Source organism: Ochlerotatus camptorhynchus, unplaced genomic scaffold (genome assembly GCF_037179485.1).
Source record: "Ochlerotatus camptorhynchus isolate MF236.1 unplaced genomic scaffold, CSIRO-AGI_Acam_v1.1 ptg000403l, whole genome shotgun sequence".
In the NCBI taxonomy this organism is placed as follows: domain Eukaryota; kingdom Metazoa; phylum Arthropoda; class Insecta; order Diptera; family Culicidae; genus Ochlerotatus; species Ochlerotatus camptorhynchus.
In genome coordinates, this window is record NW_027040889.1 from 760452 (window position 1) to 781981 (window position 21530).

At 39.2% G+C, this 21530-nt stretch overlaps 1 protein-coding gene across 6 annotated transcripts in view; it reads right to left on the reverse strand.

Annotated features, from left to right (window-relative positions):
• Positions 1-21530, reverse strand: part of Mmp1 (Matrix metalloproteinase 1) — a 129056-nt gene that overhangs the window by 81273 nt on the left and 26253 nt on the right. For 5 of the 6 annotated variants that reach the window (XM_065233513.1, XM_065233512.1, XM_065233515.1 and 2 more), the window contains one exon: positions 17882-18106. In XM_065233513.1, the coding sequence (XP_065089585.1) occupies positions 17882-17995 (114 nt within the window). In that variant the 5' untranslated portion in view covers positions 17996-18106. Of the gene's footprint in view, positions 1-17881; positions 18107-18438; positions 18531-21530 lie in introns of those variants that run through there. The other variant, XM_065233514.1, reaches the window with a different exon arrangement.

A 21530-nucleotide genomic window follows, 5' to 3' on the forward strand; every position in this document is an offset into this window, starting at 1 on the left:
TACCGCTCCCACTCGACGACGAGACTGAGCAGCGTTCGGATGCTTTGAAGCTATCTCATGTTTGTGGATCCGCCAACCAAATGCACCAGGTACAGTTGGTCGCGATACTTGATCGCCTAGTTGTGGCGTTTAATCACGAAAACCTTCACGGGTTGAAGGTTGTTGCGTTTCAGCTCTTCTTCCACAACCAAAACATCCAGCTCGTGCAGCCCACGTAGAATGACTTTAAAAGGCTTCGTCGACGGCACGTCGTGGGTGAAATATTCTCCTTCCAGAATTGCAGTGTCTCCGCCACGGATTTATAATGTTTTGCCGAGGGGACGGTGATTTTCATGCCAAATGAATGAAAAAAACGTTCGACAACGCGCGAGATAAAACTTGTGAAAACACTGGAGAAAAGAATACTTCCGTTCGACCACACCGAGTGCTGATCTTTTGAACTGATAAAAGGCAAAACATATCTGGTACATCTATATATGTATTAAGATGCACATCTACAATCCCTCCTTTTAAGCATACTCAACACAAAAAATGCGCCCCAATCCCGGTACTGGCGAAAGAGGGACTTCGGATGTCAATCTTAACGAATATATATTTTAGTGCCAGAAACACCATTCTGAAGCCTGTGACAGGGAAATCACAAATCGTGTGTCATCAAAATACATGGCATGTTGAAAGATTAAGCTCGTGAGAGAGAGCATTCTGTGAGATACAAATTAGCTTACTATCTTGGTAGTTTATGGGAGTTTATGGGAGTGAGCTGTTTTAACGGGGACACCTGAAATCTCTGAAAAAAAAGTTTTTTCTTTATTATAGAACAAATTATCAACCAGAAATATGTAGGTGATGTTTTGATCGCTGTAGCGTTTTCAAAACTGAAACATCGGGGAAAATATATAATAAGTGTTTTGAGTTCTTCGTTAAAATATCTAAAATCTAACATGTTTTTTTTTCTAAATTCGCAGAATTTTCAAAATGGCAGCGTTCGAAAAACAAAATCGATTTTTCGTTGAAAACATGATCGCTATTTAAATGCAAATTCCAAAACGTAAAAAAAAATATCCGAAAAATTCTATGTTAGATTTTAATAATTAGTTTTCAACATCGTCGACAGAATAATCAGATAAATTGATCGAATAGTCCCCAAAATCCCTGTCTCGCAAGGTAAAAAAAATGGTTTCGAGAAAAGGGCTGCCAACAGTGAAAAAAAAATAATATTTTAGGTTGACAATTTTTAACAATAAAGCTTAAATGTTTTTTAACAATATTATGAAAATCTCAAGAGATTGCATTAATTATAATGTTCTAAAAAAAATTACAAAAATTAAATTTTTTTAGAGAACTTAACGGGCAACACCTGTTATGGTTTAATAGTACTAAAAGTCGTGTTTTATAGTAAAAGTTACAAATAAGGCCGACATTTGCAATCTCTATATCTTATTCTTCATCACTGCTTATAATTATTGAAAATATTGGGTTTTGTCCCTTCTTCTATATTGAATTACTATAACGACTGCCAAGGAACAGTGCCATATCTAAAAAAAATCTTCATGCGAACCATTTACTTGACCCTCACCGTTATGTCTTACAAACACTTAAGTGAGCTGCGAGTCAAAAACAAACCCATCACAACCCACCGCGACAACCGTCAGTTTTCGAAAACAGCCCTCATTATGGTGTAAAGGAGGAAGCGTACGCACACTACAACATATCAACAACTAATCGATCAAGTTCCAAGCTTGCATGCTCAATCGCGACTGCAAAATTTATTTTCAAAACTAATCATGTTTCAACATGAACAAAATCTTAACTCATCACATGTACCCAACCAATGGCGCCGGAGGTGTAGTGGTAAGCGTGATTACCTCTCACCCCAGCAGGTCTGGGTTCAATCCCAGTCGGCACCACCGGGATGTTCTGAGGCATAACATCTCTGATCACGCCTTCCTTCGGATGGGAAGTAAAGCCGTTGGTCCCCGGTTCATGAGTTGATGGGTCGATAGGTAGGGTCCAGGTGTGGGAGCTGCCTTCCTGGCACGTCGGTAGCATTGGTGCTCAGCACGGAAAACAAGATCGACGGAAAAAACAAACCAAATTAAAAAAAAAAAAACATGTACCCAACCGCTCCAACCGAGCAACAGTTCACCCGCGATCAAGGCCATCTCGCTGGGTAGCAAATGGGAATCAATAACAGTGACAAAAAATTATAGGAAAAACTACAAGGGACAGCCCTATGGGGTTGTACGCACTGGTGACGTAGGCCGACGTGGTCTTATATCATAAATCCTATTTGTTAACTGCAGCAGGAGCTTGTGTTTTGTGTAGGAATAGGAATTTGAGCGGGGTTCTCTCTGTTTATACTCTTTGGTATGACGCGCTTGACATAGATGGCCTACAGCAACTCACGAAGAGCTACTGATTCCGATCAATAGCACTGCGGCTTCTTCCTCCTATGGATGCTTATGTGGACTGCAGCTCGCTGCTTGCAGGCAGGGTTACTTCCACTCACTTGCTATAAAACAATGTTTTTCGGAATTATGAAATCATGAATTAGTATAATGCTAATTAGTACTTGTAAGTTACAAGAAGAGGTCATGAAGTATATGTTTGACACATAAAATCTGTCAATATTGCTTTCAGTGCGTCACAATCAGCGATTTTACGACTCGTGAGCGCTCACTCTGAGTGAACGCTCACGAATCATAAGATCGCTGATTGTGACGCTCTAAAAGTGGAATTGACAGATTTTATGAGTCAAACACATACTTTACACCCTCTTATTGTTACTTACAAGTACAACATATCATTATAACATCTAATGATTGCATAATTACGAAAATTATTTTTTTATAGCAAGTGAGTGGAAGCAACCCTGCTTGCAGGCAGCCTTTCGTTGTGTACTGGAGATCACCACCACTCACCATCACTCAACCACTCAACACCGTTTGGTGAGACCGGATAGAATTCAACTTTGAAATCTGTGTTAAGGCAATCGCTTTTCACAGGCAATTGGTGATAATTTTAATTATCAGAGCAACAGTTGCACATTCGTGCAATTTTCAATAGTGACATTTTCAAAAATGATAAAGTCTTGATCCTAACAGATGCAAAGAAATATTTCTGATCAATTTGTGATAAAACTATTCAAATTGGTCCAGGGGTAGCTGAGTTATTAACGTTCAAAATCTTTCATAATTTGGTTACATGTTCCATTTTCGGTTTTCACAAAGTGTACCCCCATATAGAAACCACAGACGTAGTCCAACGTCAAAAATGTCAATTGGAATAAACTCCCCAAATCATTCCATGATCGATGTCCGGGTGTGAATTTCAGAAGCTTCCACGCATACTTTCCTCTAGCCAATTCAGAAGCTGCACAATAATTAGGTATGAATAGGGTTACCATATCAAAAACTTGATAAGGAGAACATTTCATTTGAGGATTGGAGACTAACCCGATCAGAAGGTCATAACAAAATTATAACAGAATTATATCAAAGGTCGATATTTATATCAACGTGTGTTATATTTTGATATATTAGTGAAAAGTGGCTTGTGCGAAGTTTCTCATCATATCAGAATTATAACAATGTCAGTTATAATTACTATCATACATAAAATATGTATTAATGATTCCAAAATATTAGTTTATTCACTATTCTGTATACTGTTTCTAAGTGACGATCATTAGAGGCATCTGTGTATAAATAGTAAGAAATGATAAGATTTTCAGATGATTATCAAAGATTGTTTAAACGGCTTATATCGCGAATTTCTTCAGTAATAACCGGTGCCTTGTATTCAGCTATCTCTCTTGAGTATTTCAAAAAAGATTATGTGATCTGCTGCTTGATATCTTAAAATAAAATAGGTTGTTGGTGTGCTGTCATTATTGAGCAAGAAGACGCCAGTGCCATAAATATTATGTCTTTGATGTGAAGAATTCTGCTTGTATAAAATATTCAGATTTTTCTGATTCGTCATCGAAAAACGGATCCGAAATAGATTGGCTGCCTATTACTTCTGAACCAGATAAGGAATGAAATTCCATCACCATAGGAATCTCATGATTTGATGGAAGATCCTCTAACAATCCATGTCGAAGACCACGAACGACGGCAACCAAGTATCGGGTTCAAATGTAACCTTAATGTTTCATTCATTCATTCAGAATTACTAAAACAACCATTTTTTCTCTCAGGTCGGTTGTTGGAACTCCGCATTTATCGGGAAGAAAAACCAGCTGCTGCAAAATCTTTGGCTGATGAAGCACCACACATTATGAAGTGAACTCTGGCATATTATGGAAAAAGAAGCCAGGAAAATGAATCTTATTTAATTGAAATGACCTACAGTTGATGAATTCCAATTAATTATTAGACTTAGATTCAAAAAATGTGAAAAATTAATGGCATAACCATTGCCAGAAATATGGAAAATATTATGTCTAATTTATTACAACGGTTGTTATGTATGTATATTTTTGAATGCGATAGATTATTTCTAATTTTGTAATAATTTTGATGTAATCATATCAAAGCCTGTTATAATTTTGTTACCACTAGACGAATTTTTGTTTTGATATTTGTTATTTTAACAACTAACCAGCCAATGTTTATAACACGTTTTGTTAAATTTTTTTTGTTAAATAAATAACTCTAGTTGTTATAATTTTGTTATGCCTTTCTGATCGGGAAGGAAGACAATGATTCCTTTTCTTATCATTAAATGAGGGCAATGAGTTTTTATCAAACGTTTTAATAATATGTACGTTATAACAAAATTCATGATTTGCAAAGGTTCAATTGAGATTGTTCATAGATTGTAGTTGTTACCAATTCTATTCATCTTCTCGTTATACTTCTGAAAAGTGCATCAAACTAGCCTTCATAATCCATTTTTGATAAAGAAAATGTCGGCTTCGGCAATACCTTAACCTATTATCGCCCTAGAGTACTCAAATTTGGCCAATAGATGCTCTGAAACACAATGTACCCACTTACCACAATTGAGCTCTCAATGTCGTTTTTTACCCTTCTGACGATAATAGAATAAGGTATTGCCGAAGCCGTCATTTACCCTACTTGTAAATGATCTAGTCTAACTGATTTGCATGAAAACTACAGCTGTACTTTCCCCATCCTAACTTATAATATTTGACAAATATTTGACAAAAATTAGAAAAACAACGATCGAAAGGGACCTCTTTCTGATGCATGCTTTCGATCTGCTTCATTAATCGACGAAAGTATGAATCATCTTCAATTGAGAAACACTCGAAAACTTGAATAAACCCGACATCAACTAGACTTTTACCAGACCCCAAACCAATGCAAAATAATTCCCATATGGATTGCTCCATCTGCACATGCTATCACCTTCTCAACTCCCTGCTGTTTTTAATTGTCACCTCAAATATTCCTTAAAATTAATGTGCTTCCACTGCCGGCCAGAAGGAATACACACATACACAACCTTAGAAAGAACAAATGTGAAAATGCTCAACGAACGCTAAGTACCCGAGAAGAGGAATTTCATCGAACCCTTCAGCATCTAGTTATTCAACTAAAGGTTCTTCAAACAACAAGCGGAAGAGAGTAATCGCACGAGCTCAAACCTCATTCCACTGCTATCACGTTCCATTGATCCGTCTCGTTTGGCGACACCGCTGAACAGAACCCTCACCTCATCGACGCTCCAGAGAAACTAGAGAAGGTCGACTCCCATGACTCATCATTCCAACAACGAGCCCCATCACCATCCACTGACGAGCCACAATCCCTCGTGAATGACGTCACATTCCAACAACGGGTTACAGAAACGGGTTAACTTGAACGCATATTTGCTTGCAGCAACCAACATCAAGAACCCATGAGGTTTGAGGCAAAATGGATCCTAGTCTACCACCTCCAACGTTTTCTTAAGGCTCTGGTCTAGTATACAAACATTTTCATCCACTGTGTTGTTTCTTCCAATGCAATGGAAAATCGGCTAGTCACGCAATGCTATTCAAATGACGGTACATGCCAGTCTATTGTAAAATGGTCTTGAAGGCAGGGAAGTATTTCGACAGGAGCACGCGTTATGTGGAATGGGTCATTTGAGCTCACTGTCATTTTCGTGGGGAGAAAATACGTTAACCTGACGACAAAACAAATCCGAAAAACATGACTACCCTAATCCAACTTCAGTCGTCGTCGCTATAGCTAGAGCTAGTCTTAATTAACGAACTTTCACATACAGCCGATAATAACGGCTTTCTTTCCAAATTCATAGGTGCGATGACCTAGGCATTTTCCCCGGCAAGGAAATCCCCCCAGCACGGGAGGTTAACACTCTTTGCTCCAAATAAGCCACGGAGGGATAAAAAATCAATAATCAAAACACAAAACACCTTCGTAGTGCCCCAAGAAAGCGATGAAAACTGTACGCAGCCAAGCGACTTCTTGGGGAAAAGCAAATCATCTTTTCACCTTGAAACACACCAAACCAGTGAACTTCAGCGTCGATTCGCATTCGAAGGTTAAACCCAAGGTATGCGTATTTTAAAAATCGGAAAAGGATAGACATTCCTAACCACTCTAATGAACTTCTAAATAGCAATTCAATGCAACCTGCTGGAACTTATCAAGACCAGCACCGACGGCGCTGAAACTTTAAAATACCACATACCGGGCACCTGTTTGCATTCAGCAGAAGCAGCCAGCAATAGAGCTAATCTCAGACCGACCGACCGACACCGTGACGGGGTATATTATAAGCTTGAAAGCGCGAGCCATTCCGCTCGGGGAGTATTTTTAGAGCCAGCTAAATGTCACAATTACCCGCGCCATTGCAATTGCTCTTCCGGTCTTTGGGATGTTTTATTCTCGCATTTCCACCGGCTGCACTGGGAAATGCCAAGCCAACCACCCTCGCATCGGGCGCTCTGGCATGCTTGCTCAAGCGGGTGTGGTCCTCTTTCAGTAGCAATTTCTGCAGCCCTCTCCCTGATGGAGTGGTTGAATAAGCAAACATTGTGAACTTGTGAAACGGCAAATGAAATGTCTCCTCCTCCGTGTAGGGAATGGAAACGTTGGTGAGCTTGTTCGGGTGCTATTCGTTTTTCTTTCGGCTTGGATAGGTACAATGTGGTTTGGTTTGGACAACTGAATTGTAAATTGGGCTAATAATAACTGGACGATGGGGGTTGGGGATTCTATTAAAAAAATTATAATGGATAAAATTACTTTCCAGCTGGTATTCGTTTGGATTTACCAAAATACATATCTGCTGCTTATTAACTGGAGATGGTATGCATGTGTTGAGTTTGGATGAACGTACCATACTTGTAATATTTAGTGATTCCCGAACCGGTTGTGTTATGAATTTTCCAAATTTCCATTAAATTTATACTTTTATGCTCAGTGGTTCAATTCAGGTTATTTTTCCATGTTGACTATTACTTCCTTACTAACAGTCTACAGTAGGGTTACCACACGTATTCTTTTTAGAGTACATGTACTCTTTTCCGGCGGAAAATTGCGCGTACTATTCTTTTTTGCAAAATGATGCCGTTTGTACTCTTTTTATAGTCTCCATACCTTCTAGCAAAAAAAAAAACATATTTTATCTCAGTCTACATACGCCATTATTTTTCAAAATAGTACATTTTCTCTCAAATTTATGAGATAAATGTTCATTTATTAAGACATGTTCTTACCACGTTCAGCCCAATCGGATTGAATGTTAAAAATTGTTGTTGTCTTCGAGGAAATATCAATGTGAATTTGCTTTTATTTGTCCGAATCTAATATTTACTTTTAACTTGTATAGTTTTAAAGATCGGTAAGTGAAAGAGTTTGTAAAATAATAAGTATTTACTCATTCCAAATTGCTTTTTAATGAACAGGTTCTTCGTGCTGAAATGTCTCGCCGGAAGAATAAGTTTTCGGACATCCTCCAGAAGGAATTTCCACAGTTCAAACCAACTTCCGTCGAGTTTAAAGTGTTTTGCGAAACTTGCCAAAAGAAGATTTCAATTGCCAACAAAGGACGAACGGATTTAACACAGCATTTGGCGTCACAGAAGCATTGTTCCAATTTGAGATCAGCAGGGTCATCACAAAAGTTGACGGAAATATTTGTAGTGCGAAAATCACCTTTAGAACTGAAGGTATTAGCTGCTGAGGCTACGTTGGACTACCATGCTGGGCAACACAATTACAGTTTCCAATGCTGTGATTGTGGAAATAAGTTGTACAAGAAGGTATTTCCAGACTCAGAGGTTGCTGCTAAATTTGAATGTGCTAGGACGAAAACTGAGGCGATCGTTAATGACATATTGGGACCACATTTCGTCAAAATGTGCCTGGATGAGATGCGTGAATTGAATATTCCATACATCGGAGCATGCCCGATGCAAGCAACCATGGGTCGATCAAAATGTTTCCGGTGCTCGTTCAGTACTTCCATCCAGCAAAGGGGATTCAACATGTAATGCTGTCATTTGAGTCTCTGGAGAATGAAACAGCGGTACGTATATCTGAATTCATGACCAAAAATTTGAAGAAGCATGATTTGCTTAACAAATGCATTGCATTTGGCGGTGATAATCGCTCCACAAATTTGGGTGCCATCAATCGTGCAGGGCAAAATAACGTGTATTATCACATGAAACAAGCAACTCAGTGTGATTTGGTGGGGATCGGTTGCCCTGCCCATCTGTTGCATAATACTGCTCGCCATGGATTTGATCGCTTGGATGTAGATATTGAGGCTCTGGTTTTGAAGGTTTACGGATATTTCTCGAACAGAAGAATTGAAAAAAATCAGTTCTTTTGTTGACACCGAGTACAAGAAAGTCCTGAAACACTCGAACACTAGGTGGCTTTCTCTAATGCCTACCGTCGAGAGAATTCTTTATCTTTATCCGGCTCTCAAAAGTTACTTCAACTCGATCGACAGCCCAAAAAATTTATAATTCCTTTGTGCAAGTGTACAAAACTTGCATCGACTATCTGAATAAATGGGCGAAACACTTCAATGAGCTTAAAGTTTTCGAATGGATGGTTCTGGATAGACTACCGCAGTGGGATGACGTCACAGGATCACTGGAGTACCTCTCTGAGAAAAATGTCCAAATCAACGAAAGTTTGCTATTCGATCAAGTGTCGAATTTGTCTTCATTCTTGGAATCCAGCGGCGATGACGAGGATTTCACTTGGAAAAAAATCCGTTCCCGAAAACGGGAACGGACCGTGAACTAAAAATCACGGCCAGCTATTCAGAACAAAATTTTCTCAAATATACACCGTGAACTATGGTTCACGGCTGTGGTTCACGAATATGGGAACTCTTTTTTTCCCGTGCAGGAAGTTACATGCAGTTCACAAATGGACCAAATATTTCAAAAGCGTTGTTCCTAGTGCTAGTACGGAACTTCTCAAGATTGCGCAATTATTTTTTTTCGCAATACCAAGCCAGAATGCGAACGTCGAGCGCCTGTTCAGCTGTATGAACAACTACTGGTCGGATGAGCGTAACCGTTTGCTGCCAAAATCTGTTGAATCGTTGATTATAGTTAAATTCAATTACAAGATGGATTGCATGCAATTTTATGAGATGATCGAAAACAACAAAACATTGTTGGATAGTTTACGAAGCAGTGACAAGTACAAAAGGTAGTTTTTTGTACGGTTTTATGAGTGTGTATTTTTAAAATCATATACTTGATCACAATAAAAATGTTGTTAATGTTAAACTATGTGTTTTCATTAATTCTAAGAAATTATGTACTCTTTTGTACTCTTTTCCACAAAAATCAAATTGTGATAGCGGACATATTTTCACAATGTTTAATAAAAATTCATTGTTCTCCTTTAATGATAAAAAAAATCCAGGTTAACATTTCAGAAGGTCCTGCAGGCATCTGCATTGATCGATTCTCTTCATTGACTTCCTCTTTCGTTAATAACTCAACTTCAAAAGCATGTTCTAAGCGCAATATATTAACTTCTGCTATCAAACTGTGTGTCAAAAATAGCATGAAATGTGTTTGCCTATGCATGGTTATTAAAAGAAACAGTCGATGCAGGGAATTGTTCAAAGCAGATAGGACCTTTTGACATGTTCATAGAGAGATATGAACATTGTCCTCTTTTTTTCAAAAGCTTAAGTGAAATGTACTAAAGGGAGTTATGATATGGTAACCCTACACGCAAACCAAAAATCCATTACAATGAATGTTAGTTCCGTTTCCTATCATCCTCTGTTCATGAACATCGCAACGAATGTTAGAAATTGACCATGCAATGGTTTTGTGTTTTTTGTCTTTTTTTATTTTGTGTTCTATCTACGCTTTCGACTATACCAGTAAGCTTGTAGAACGACGCACATTGTAGAACATTGTAGAACGACGCACACACTTGCCTCGAATCTCTCCAGCAGAAAAAGCATACGAAGTCGAGGATGCGAGAAAATGACCGCTTCATCTTTGCTTTTAGGCTATCCATATTCAGAAGCGTGGAGAGAGCAGTGGAGAAAGCACAGGTCTGATAATCGCAACGTTCGTGGTTCGAGTCCAGTCGGCGGCATTCTGTTTCCTATTTTTTTCGACATAACAAATTTACCTCACTAATACACTCTACATTTTTCGGTCTCCAATTTCCTTACATTGGACCGCAGCTAGGTATATCGCATCCTCGGTTCATGCGGTCTCCACTAACATCCTCTGATGATGAATCCCACATAATTATAAGTGAATTTTACATCCCCCGGTTGGGTTGGGTGTACCAGTTCTGATTAGTCTCAAATTCAAATGAAAATATTTGACGATAATGATAAAAGCACCGATCCACTATCAAAAAGACTTCATTCTAATGATGCTTGCCATCTTATTGACATAAGCATGCTGCTATTAAAATTGCTAAAAAACTGTAAATTGAGCCAGGTATCTCAAATTGATCGAATTTTATCTAACTAATCATCAACAAAAAGTTAGATTAAATGGGTCTCATTTCTCTGCTGTTTATCTTATATGTCAACGACATTTCCTTTATCCTTAAAAATATATGATTCTTATTTATGAAGACGACATGAAGCTCTTGTTAGGAATAAGGAACAAAGAAGACATTGAGATATTGCAGAAGGAAATATACATTTTCTATGTTCGGTATACCAAAAGCCTTTTACAACTGAACGTACAAAAATGTAGTTCAATCGCTTTTAGTAGAAAGCAAAACACATAAAAATCGGTCTAGGAAACCAGCCAGTTGAAAAATGTGAAAGAATTGGGGATTGAGCAGTTCTTTTAGATTTAAAACGAACATTCATTGACCATCATAGTAAAATCATTAATAGAGCAAATAACATGCTTGGATTTATAAACGTTTTCACAGTTTTCAGGACCTGTGCGCACTAAAAACATCAGATTTTGCTCAAGTTAGGTCAATACTGGAATATGGTAGCCTAGTTTGGTCACCTTTTTCAGTAAAGCACGAAGAACGAATAGAATCAGTACAAAAGAAATCTCTATTGTTTCAGGGCTGGAATGCACCTCAGACCGTTGGCAATACAACTTTGTGCATGCATCTCACAGCACTCGACATTTACTTTGCACACTCTTTACCAACTAATATGTGAGAAAGCGATCCGCACAATGAGCGGTACACTCCGTGCGGCGCATGGAGCGAATATAATACAACAAGCGCTAATGTTTTCTTTGAATTTTTTTTGCAGACTTTGCTTACCACGACTAAATGCATAGGATATGAAGAAGGGCATAATGAAGAAGAATTTTGTCTTTTTTCTGGGTTTCCCATTTGCAACCCTACACTTAGTAGTGCTCTTTGAGTCGGAGCGATGGCTACACATTGAGCTTTTGTTATTTCTGGGTGTGTGTATGTCTTCTCTTCTCCGCTGCTTTACACTTGCGCAGGGTGAAAAACAAGCAAACTCTGTGTTTTCTTGATTCTCACTTTGTTTATTTCAGAAAATCAGTACATTGCGCGCATTGAGTGATCAAATGACAGCCCTGTTGTTTGCACTTCAAAAATTAGGCTGAACAAGATATTCTACTCACTTAGAAATTACATTTCATTTAAATTAAGTACTCTCAAACCGAAACATATGCAAGATGACGAAAAAAACGTTTGATTGAACTGATTTTCTCGTTTCTGTCAACTGATTCTTATGTCAAAAGGGCCACTTACATGTGTCGGTCTCAGGGAACTGAAATGTACATGACTTTATAGTAGTGTGTAATCCACCACATGTAACCCGCTGCATGCTAATCAGCCTCCAAACATTGAAAGAGCACTGCGAATTTTTAATGGTCAGTGTTGGCAAAATCAGCAATCAAATTATAATTTTCCGCTCTCATACGCTCTCAATATCACGCGTGATATTGGAACAATATATCATGCTTGATATTGATTTTACAAGCTCCTTTGATATAGCGAGACTATTCACAACGTACAAAAATCAAGCGGAGAGTGGACTAGACACAAAAATCATTCCGTTGCACATTGTTTTCGTAGAAAAAAAAGTATAGTATGCTATCTCTTTTTACTGTTCACCGATGGCAGACACGAAGTGACTGCTGCTAGCCGTTATGGAAGTTTTGGTTGCATTCGGGCTTAAAGCAAAAATCAGTAAACTCAATCTCACCACAGTTTGTTGAGATTTGCTGCTGGTGAGTTTCGTTAGCTTGTTATTCCGAGCTGCGATATCACAGCTTGCAACATCAATCGTAACTGTCTGCTTGTTGATTTTTGTCTACGAAAATCAAGCGTGATCTTGGGCATTTTTCTTTGATTTTTTGATATTTTTCCAACACTGATGGTCACATTTGTAGCGGATATCGAAAATTTAATTTTCACATCCCTTCCAGTAACTACAAAATCGAAATATTTTTAACATCTTAAATTGACCGATTTAGAGCTATTTACTTGAATTGAGCTAGGGTGTCTCTAAAAAAGCAGTTGTTTTGCTCTAGTTTGCTTATTTCAAATTTCTCAGCAAAATTCAAGCTTTTATTTCTTAAGGAGGCGCACATTTTTGCTGCACTGAGCTTGTCGATATCTCTCCCCGATCACGAGTTATTGACGTTTTTATACTAAAAATATGCCCTTTTCAAATGTTAATATCTCTGGTTGGGGCACACAAACAAAAAGTTTTTATGGCATTTGAAAGGGCGTATATTATTCTCAATAATATGAAAAAATAGAGATATGTTATTGTTTAAACTCGTTCAAAATCTATTTAAGTTTTTTATATTTTTTACCATAATCAGGTATATCTTTTTTATTAGAAGAGATACAGACAACAACTTTTGCTATAAAACGTGCGTCCTAGAGAGTTTTAAAAGTCTCCAGAAGATGACTTTCATCAGAAATTTGAAATAAAGAAGTTATCGGTAAGAGATGGCCATTTTTTTTAAATCGGCTTTAAATTGTAAAATTCGATTTTTTTCAGTGTAGGTCTCAAATGGAATTTTTTTGAGTTTTTTTTTTTTGATAACTTGGACAATTTTCTAAAAGTCATCCATACAATACATTTTTGTATGAGTTGTCATTCTTCCATAATATTTTTTTGAAAAAAGGCAGAAAAAGTTTGGCCCTTCTCAAATGTAACTCTAGTTAAATTTTGGAAAAACTGAGTATCAAAAAGGGCTATTTAGTCAAAGTCTACACATCCAGAAAATTTCGTTGAAATCTGAGAGGGTGTTGCCAGCTCAATTCGATTTGGCGCGAAATGCGTCAATAATAGGTTACTTAAACTGCAATATCAAGAAGTTCGCTAAACAGCTTACGTCAACCTTGCGGTCGTGTCTTGTACGCAACCCGACATTTTTTTTGTTCTACGCGAGAAAGGCACTTGTTCGATATAAAGAGCAACTCAAAGTAATCAATTCCAAAATCAGAACCAGGTCTCTGCATTTTCGAAACAAAGACAAGAAAATTAACTTTCCGCAGAATCCATTCTTTACGAGCAATATCATTTTCGTGAATATCATTGTGTTTCTTGTTATCGAGTCACTATGAACATTCTTCCTGTCAAACATGACTTGACTATGGCTTGTTTCGTTCGTCAAGCACATCAGTTCATTTCATTTGAAGCAAAGACTTGTTTCAATTGACGCAATGAATGACTCGAAAACTGCTTCCTTAGTTTTTTCCTCTTTCACTTCAATTCGGGGCTCATTCGATTTGTCACGCGTCGCGTCTTCAGGCATCAAAATATAGTATCCGTACAATATCGGGTGCCGATAGGGATGGCATCCGGATTATATGTAGTATTAAACGAAAATTAAATTGACGAGGCCATTCTGGAATCCAAGATGGCTGCCAACGGGCTCAGGAAGAGTCGCAAATACACTACTATATCGGTATTTTCGGAACGGGGACGATGTGTAGATGCCAAAAATCGATATTCGACGCCATTTTGGAATCCAGATGGTGGTCATCGGGTTTCAGAAAAGTATCTAATACCGTAAGATCTGGGTATTTTTGGAATGGGGACGACGCGTAGATACCGAAAATTGATACCCGACACCATATTGGAATCCAAGGTGGTGGCCATCGGGTTTCAGAAAAGTGTCAAATACCCTAAGATATGGGTATTTTTGGAATGGGGACGACGCGTAGATGCCAAAAATCGATATTCGACGTCATTTTCGAATAAAAGATGGCGGCCATGGGGTTACAGAAAACACTTTTCGGAACGAAGACGACGCGTAGAAGTTGAATCAATGTTCAACGCCATTTGTAGGGTATTTGACACTTCTTCTGAAATTGGAAGCCACCATTTTGAATTTCAAGATGGCGTTGGACATCGATTTCTGGCCTCTAGATGTCACTCCGATTGCAAAAATATCCACATTAATCGGTATTTGACAGTATTTCCCACTTTTCTTTGAACTTGGATTTCAAAATGCCGTCGAATATCAATTTTCAGCCTCTAGCCGTCAATACGCATATTGATGGGACAGTATCAGAATTTTCCACGTTTTCTGGAATCGAAAGCCGCCAGCTTGAATTTCAAAATGACATAGGATATAGATTTTCAGCCTCCAAACGTGACCCCGATTAAAAAATACCCACATCGATGGGTATTCGACAGTATTTCCCACTTTTCTTCGAATCCGACATCTTGGATCTCAAAATGCCGACGGATATCGATTTTTATTCTCTAGACGTCATTCCAATTCCAAAAATACCCATATTGATGGGTATTTGACAGTATTTTCCGCATTTTCTCGAACCGGAGGCCACCATCTTGCATTTCAAAATGGTGTTGCATATCTATTTCCAATCCCTAGATGACATGCCGATTCCAAAAATACATGCCGATTCCATACATTCCTATATTGATTTTCTGAAATTGGAAGCCATCATCTTGGATTATTTTTTTATTCTCTAGACAGCATCCTGGTTCCAAAAATACCAATATTGATGGATATTTGACAGTATTTCCCATTTTTTCTTAAACTGGAAGCCGCCATATTAAATTTCAAAATGGCGTCGCATATCAACTTTCAATCTGTAGACTTCACCCCGATTCCAAAAATACCCATATTGATGGGTAAACAAACCACCCGACAATGATAAATTCGACATCCACGTGCGCAGATCTTTTGTGCATGCACTTGAATGAAGCGAGTGAACAATCAACAGAAGTCAGGAAAACAACGCGAATTTGGATCGAATAGCTTCGCTTCTATGCGAAAGTAAGCTCATTTGACCATGGAAGACGAAATGAACAAGAGTCAAGCCAAAACAAACAGCATGAACACTGATCGAAAGTGATTCTGTTGATGTTGAAGGGAATATGTTCGAAGAGAAGATAGAATGACTTTCAATTGAAAGTGATGGTTGACAGCTTCGTCGTCGCTTGACGATTTTCAATTGAAAGGTACTTTGTGTGGCCCTGATCAGAACACATAAACATATAATTACTCACAATACATAAAACACTCTGTAACATCCTTTTTAGAGATTCACATCATCTAATATTTCAATTTGGATTTTAAATGAAATGTCATTAAATAAATTGATGATGTGATTACGATGCAAAGGTTTCTGATACGCAGAGCCCTCATATTTAAAAAAAATCTGTCATTGGCTTTACTTGCCCATTTACCGGGTGACAACAGCGGTAATCACATGGCAGTAGACCTTGTGACTGTGGTAGAACACCCATGGCACTGGTCACATTTTGCATCTCACAAAACCTGTTCAGGGCTATTTTTTGCTATCTTCTCCTAGCGAAGACGATGACGGCAATGATGACGATCATAAAGCTACAGTAATTGCTCTCACGCTGATTCTCGAGGGCCGTTCCCTCTACGAGCAGCGTAGCGGAAGACCTAATAATCGACACCTGAGAGAGCTCCCCCATTCCCGCCGACTGACGACACGACGGTGAGTCATACGTCAGTATCCATCCTTTTACATTGATAACATCACTAACTAGACATTTCCTTCGTCACCCCTTCAACACTGTTCACGCCTCCCTCTCAGTTCCGCCAACTTATTCATCGTCGTCGGTAATTGCTCGGCGGAACAAGCGAGAACCGGGAATCATTGTAGATCCAAAAAAAGAACCAGTTGCCTCTTGGAATCATGCGTTTTCTCCGAATCCAGCTAATAATTGTAATTAACTTCAATCAACTTTCCGGGGAGCATCGTGATTCGGATTCAGAAGCAAGATGAATGGTTCTACTTAATAAAAGTAATTTGGGAGAAGTTTTTTGTTTGTCCCGCGTGATCGTCGTAGACCGAAGCTAGACCGACCGTTCGTTGTTGCGTTGAAATTGAACGAAATTAAATTTGTACCATCGGCGGCAGCGGCGGCGTTCGTCCACCGGGTGGAGAATCACGTACCTTCTTCAATTCCATGAGCTGGAGTTGTTATTGTTTTACGGTCAATTATTACGCAGCAAAATCGACCTGTTGAGCATCAGGAAGAACAACAAAAGCGCTCAAGAGTTGGGAGTCAGCGAAAACAAATTCTTCCCACCCGTCCCCTCTCCTTGGTTGAAGAAGAACAAAGAGGAAATTTTTGAAGAGAGTTTTGCGAACCTGCTTCGGTAGAATGAACGTCAATGGATTAAGTGGCATGAGTGTGGATATAAATATTTGATTTGTGCAAGGAATCCGAGAATGAAACGCGGTGCCGCGTTGGTTTACAATTATTGCATGCAGAAGTACGGGAGCTTTGCAGATTAATTAAGTGCTCATCCACCCAAGGGAGTTGGAGTACAGAGTTCATTTTTCTTGTTCTGTTGGTGGAAGAGGGTAGGGGGCGAGGGGTGTCTTCGATGTGTTTACGTTCATTTAACAATTGATTGACCAGGAGTGGTAATCAAGCTGGAAATCCAGATTTGCTTTGTTTCGTTGGGATGGTGAGTTGATGATGAGGTCGTCATATTTCGCAGTGTAAATTGAGTATACTGCATTTGTTTGCAGTGAAACAAACCAAACTTGATAGGTAGGATGATCAGCCAAATTAAATTGATCACTGTTGGCATAATTATATCTCTGAAACCATTCATCAAATTTCTCAAACTAGAACCAGATCCCGGTCGATCAACTGTTTTGTTTTTGGATAAAACGCACCTAACCGTGACTAGAACCATCATCATCGTGAGATTATTCGTCGCTTTTTACCCAGCAAATACAATGCCTTTACTGCGGTTCAGCTCCGGAGAGCAAGAGGATCACAATTGATCTTAATTAGAGCTTGTGTCACGATTCATAATTTTAACAGCTTCACATCTCCGGCGATTCAAAACTTGTACAAATGCCTACCCACGTTTCCCGTTCGTTCGTCGGTTCTTGTCTGTTTTCCTCAGACTGAGGAATTGAGAGGCTATAGGTTTGAAGCACGTTCCACTTACCTCAGCTTGTGACGTTGTTTGAACAGGTGTCGCTGAAACTGCCATCCACGATGATGCGATGGAGGCCAAAAGGGCCACCGTTGGCCAAAGCCAGTATATCCTACTTCGGTGCATTATTTTGAAACAGTTTACTCAAGGTGCTTGCTTGTGACTATGGTAAAGCTAGAAAAAATGCGGCGGGGATTGACGATTGTGAGTTGGTCTGATCTACAGCAACATTTGATTCTGAAAATATACAGAGAAGGAAAGAAAATACTGATTATCGATCGATGTTGCATCGGCACCGTAACACACTGAAAAATTTTGCGTGACAACAATGGTACAACCCAACAAAATGCAATTCAAACCGTGTCAAACGATCTATCTATGTTCAATCGAATCGACAGCAAGCAACAATCGATGCAGCCTCAATTCAACATTGAACAAACAGCGCAACTCAATTTTTCCTCCATTTCAATACTAAACACTGGGCACTGGAAACTGCCATTTACATCATCATCCCGCACACTACCAGTAGTGTGCACGCTCGCATCCACACAACTGCAGTTATTTCTGACCTTCAACAAGTAATTTCGTCGGGTTGACAGTTGTGAAAGATTCCCCTCAGCATCGATTAGATTGTGCGTTCTGACTGTGATCAACTGAATATAGCAGACTGCGATCGCGACTCTATTCGTTGTGCAATTCTACTTAAACTGCCGCCTCCATACTCACATGGAGAGGATGGCGCAGCGTTTGCAAACTCGACCATTGCGTGAACGATAAGACTGTAAATAGAGCGATAAGATAACTGACTCTCGGTACCCGACCCGAAGTCCCTAGGCCATGTTGCTACACTCGACGATGGGTTCTTCATTTGTTTTGATTTTCGTAAATTGTCGACGGTGATAATGATTTGGGTTGGGTGTGCTGCTTTCGGCACAGTTCACGGTACGATTTTGTCAGTGAACTGTCGCTGACCTTTGGGTTTACCCGCTCAAGTTAGGCTTGCAATACAAAATTATTTTTACCGGCGTGATTCACGGCCAAAAGCGAAATTCTGACGGCTATTTTTTCTAATCGTAGAATATCTTATCAGATAGTAGCGGATACATTCCTGCCAGGTGACATAGTTGCTCACCCAACGAACTGTAGGCAACTAACTGGTGTGTATTGACATTGTAAACGATCAAACGACGTTACTCATCAACCCACTACTGTGTAATGGTAATGGGCTAATGGGAGGGATTAAAAAAAGCTGACTGGGGAAAATGCAACCCTTCCGGTTATTACACCGGGATCGTGATCGTTCGATAATCGTGTACGAGCCATCAATCCGTGCACTGTTTAAGTCGAGTAATTGACCGGTACGTAATGGTTTTTACCAGCATCCATTTTCCGACGTGTGTAGATGATTTGAGCAAATGTAATTAGAGCTTCTCGTGGAGCTACATTGGCAATGGGTTGGCAGTGGAAATATCAAGTTCAAAAATATGAAATCTCATGTCACGATGAAGGTTGAGGTTTTGCAGGCGTATGAAGCTGTTTTCATGGGTTTTGATGGTTTCAATTTAAATTATTCAAATTTCAAAATTGACACACAAAATGTGCCAGTAATGTTTCTTTTTTTTTTTGTTTATTAATTTATTTGATAAGGCTCAACCGAATTAACTTTACAGAGCCGAGGATTCTTGGTCACTATACAATACATCTTAAAAATATAGTCAAAAGGTACAACACAATAAACACTTTATCTTCCGCTATCCAAAAAGCTTCTTCCATCAGAACTGGAGCCGCATCCAGTAGTTTCATTGTATGGCAAATTGTTGTACGCCAACGAGGGTCAGAGCGCGTCCATTGCAGCAATGGACGCAAAACGTGGTCAGCACTCACACACTCATCACGAAACGGTTGCTTTCCAAAGTCGACGACGCATCGACCGAAAGAACTGCTGATGAAGAACAATGAGGAGGACCACACAATGGTTGCTGCCGAGAAAACAGACGATCGTGTGGCACACATCGAGAGTGGTCTGCTTCTGTCGACAGCCGAGTGAACACTGAGTAATGTTTCTGTTCACAATAAAATAAAAACATTACATTACATCCATTTTTCGTACCCATCAGAGGTCTAAATTATTCATTATCACACCACTCATAGAATAATCCTCAAAGCAATTGCTATAGTAATATTCTGTTTGATGATTGTTCTGCAGCCCAACATGCTTTTCTTCAGCAAAGACCTCCTTAACTATTGATTTGGTTTAAACTGATTCATGTTAACTTGGTAGCCAATTGGTTACCTATACTGACTTTGGTTCTGATCACCTTCCAGCAACTTTTGAAATATCCCAAGACATAATTTCCCAATTACCATATAGCTGATTTGGAAGCAAGATAGGTATAAAAAGTCAATTTATTGCATAGATATATACTATGTTCAACCTAAGGAATTGTAAAGTGTGTAACAAGTACGCTCTCCATATAGATAGTTATTTATTTAGTTAGTTCAGAATTCATATTTATACAATATACTCATTTAATCAAATTGCATGAAGTTTCGATTTTTTCAATTAAATTCATAAATGTGTTCACCGCCAAAGAAAATCCACTCATGTTGAGTTACACTTGTCATACAAAATGAGTTCCCTGCGTCCAGATGCAAGCGCAAAATAAAATGTAACTGCCGAAAGTCCGTGAGAGTCTCACTGAACGGGTTAACCAGTGAAAACCCGAAGCATCCGAAAAACAGGAATGGTTAGGAGGACACACGCTGAACACACGTCTGGGAAATAGCATTGGTAGTGCACACTAAAGGATAGGAAAAAGGAGAGGAAAGGGAAGGTAAGATAAAGGCCTAGGCAATGTAGAGAATGTACCGATCGGAAAAGCTTGTTTTATTCGAGTGGAGCTTTGGTGTCGAGATGAGCTTAGGTAAAGGGCAACAATTGTGATGTTCCCCTAAATGAATACCGTTGAACACCCAATCACATGGTTTTCTTATGATAGCGTATTAGGAAAAGCTCTCAGGTTTTAACGTCTTCGGGGGTTTCCATGTCGTTCCGTTCGCTTTAGTAGTTTACTGGGATGATCAGCCCGATTCTGATCTCTGACGTCTCTCGAATCTTAACAGTTGGTACGATAGATCGTTCTGGTTAGGCCCATGATGAAAATCCCGCGTACTTGACTTCTGTTCTGGACAAATTGTTGTTCTTGTGCACCTTTAATTTTTAGGGACTTCGCGGGAAATCTTCTCAGCCGAATCTTTCCCGCAGCCAGTCAGCATTCTCCCCGTATTCGGGAAACATCGACCCAATCCTCAGGAAGGTCTCAGGCCGGGCAAACCTGCAATCTGCTGGGTGGTCTCCCTTTGGGAGTGGCGCTTAAACCACCGATGTTGTGAACGGAAAGCTCGACACGCTGGCGGGCTAAAGGGTGATACGGTCAAAATTTGGTCAATATCAACTTGACGTATTTCTTTCAATTTTGCATTTAAAAAACCTGAACACCCCTCATTTTGAAGGTGTGTGTGTGTAGAATTTTGCTCCTATTTTGATTTTGGAATTCACTCTTCAGTTGTCAAAATGCCGTCCAAGCAAGAAGAGCAGCGTATCAAAATTTTGCTCGCGCATCGCGAAAATCCGAGCTACTCGCACGCAAAGTTGGCAAAA